The sequence below is a fragment of the Monoraphidium neglectum genome (genome assembly GCF_000611645.1).
Source record: "Monoraphidium neglectum strain SAG 48.87 unplaced genomic scaffold scaffold00657, whole genome shotgun sequence".
NCBI lineage: Eukaryota > Viridiplantae > Chlorophyta > Chlorophyceae > Sphaeropleales > Selenastraceae > Monoraphidium > Monoraphidium neglectum.
Genome location: NW_014012971.1, coordinates 374 through 1,671, shown reverse-complemented (window position 1 = coordinate 1,671; position 1,298 = coordinate 374). Strand labels below are relative to the sequence as shown.

The following is a 1,298-nucleotide window of genomic DNA, read 5'->3' as shown; positions in this document are numbered from 1 at the left end:
CTCCCACCCTGCCCCTCTCGCCGGCTTCCCGCCGCCCACCCTTGGACATAACTCCAGAAGTTCTACGGCAAGATGATCTCATCCAAGGGCGAGCTGGAGGAGGCGTCCACCGCATTTGTGCGCCACCTCCTCTCATCGCGCGACGCCAACGGGCTCGCGGCCATCGAGGAAGGGCGCGCCGCCAGCTACTCCGCAGGACCCTCGGCCCACGGCCCGCCGGTCGCGCCCCTGAAAGATGCTGACGAGGCGGCAGCGGCGCCTGCACAGCCGGCCGGCCCGGCACTGGCGGGCGGCAGCGCGTCCAAGCGTGTGACGCGCTTTGTCACTGCCAGCGAGGGCAGCGCCAGCGACGAGGATTCGGCGGCGCCCCACGCGCCCACGCTCGTGGGTCGCGTGCCACAGCAACCCCCCGTGCCCGCGGCCGCGCCCGCGTCGGCCAAGCCAATAGCCGCCGCAAAGATGGCGGCGCTGCAGGCGGCCCTGGACGAGCATGCGCGCCACGCGGACGTCCGGGCGGCGCCGCCGGGCGGCGGGCGCGGCCTCAGGGCTGCGCTGAGGCGCGTGCGCGGCGGTGGTGGGCCTGGCGGAGTGGACGGTGGCCTGTCGCCCCCGGTGTCGCCGCGCAAGGGTGGCCGCCGCGGCAGCGGGCAGGCGTCATGGTTCCGCCAGTTCAGGTACGCTGATCCGGGAGGCCGGGAATGGAGAAAATGGGCAGTGGCTTTGACCGTCAGTCGCAATGCGTTAGCCTCTCTTCGTTTGGAGGGCTGAGATGTAAAACGGCAGTCCCGCTACACGGCGCTGGGCGGACGCTTGCGGCAGTCCAGTTGACGGCCGCAAGCATCCTGCAGCATGATGTGTGCGGCGAGCCCTGGCTAACACAGCTGTGCGATGTGAGTCGTCCGATCCCAAAACATACACAAAGCCCCGTCCTACTACTGCCTTCCCCTTTCATGGCGCATCACGTCCCCTACCCCGCATGAGCAGCGTGCTGCTGTGGCGCGAGGCGCTGTCGGTGACGCGCAACCCCGCTGACGTGGCGGGCCGCATGCTGATCTTCACCTGGATCTCCGTGCTCATAGGTGGCCGCGCGCTTGCTCAGAAAGAGTTGGCAGCCTTTGAGTGATACTGCAGCAGCCATCCACCAACTTGCTCACCTGCAACACACGCGTGCACCTCACTCCTCGCGCCCACCTCCTCGGCCCAGCCTCCAAGGCCCAACAGCCCCTGATCCCCAGTCCGACCTGCTGGGTGGGGTGCACGCTGCTCTGGTCACTAGTGGATTGCAAACATGCTCCCCT

At 68.6% G+C, this 1,298-nt stretch overlaps 1 protein-coding gene across 1 annotated transcript in view; it reads left to right on the top strand.

The window, feature by feature from the left end:
• MNEG_4652 (hypothetical protein) overlaps positions 1-1,079 on the top strand; it is a gene marked incomplete at both ends in the record, with an annotated part of 5,669 nt that extends 4,590 nt beyond the window's left edge. The window contains 2 exons of the mRNA XM_014046867.1: positions 58-674; positions 985-1,079. Coding sequence (XP_013902321.1) covers positions 58-674; positions 985-1,079 — 712 coding nt within the window. The remainder of the gene's footprint in view (positions 1-57; positions 675-984) is intronic.
• Between the last annotated feature and the right edge of the window lie 219 nt (positions 1,080-1,298).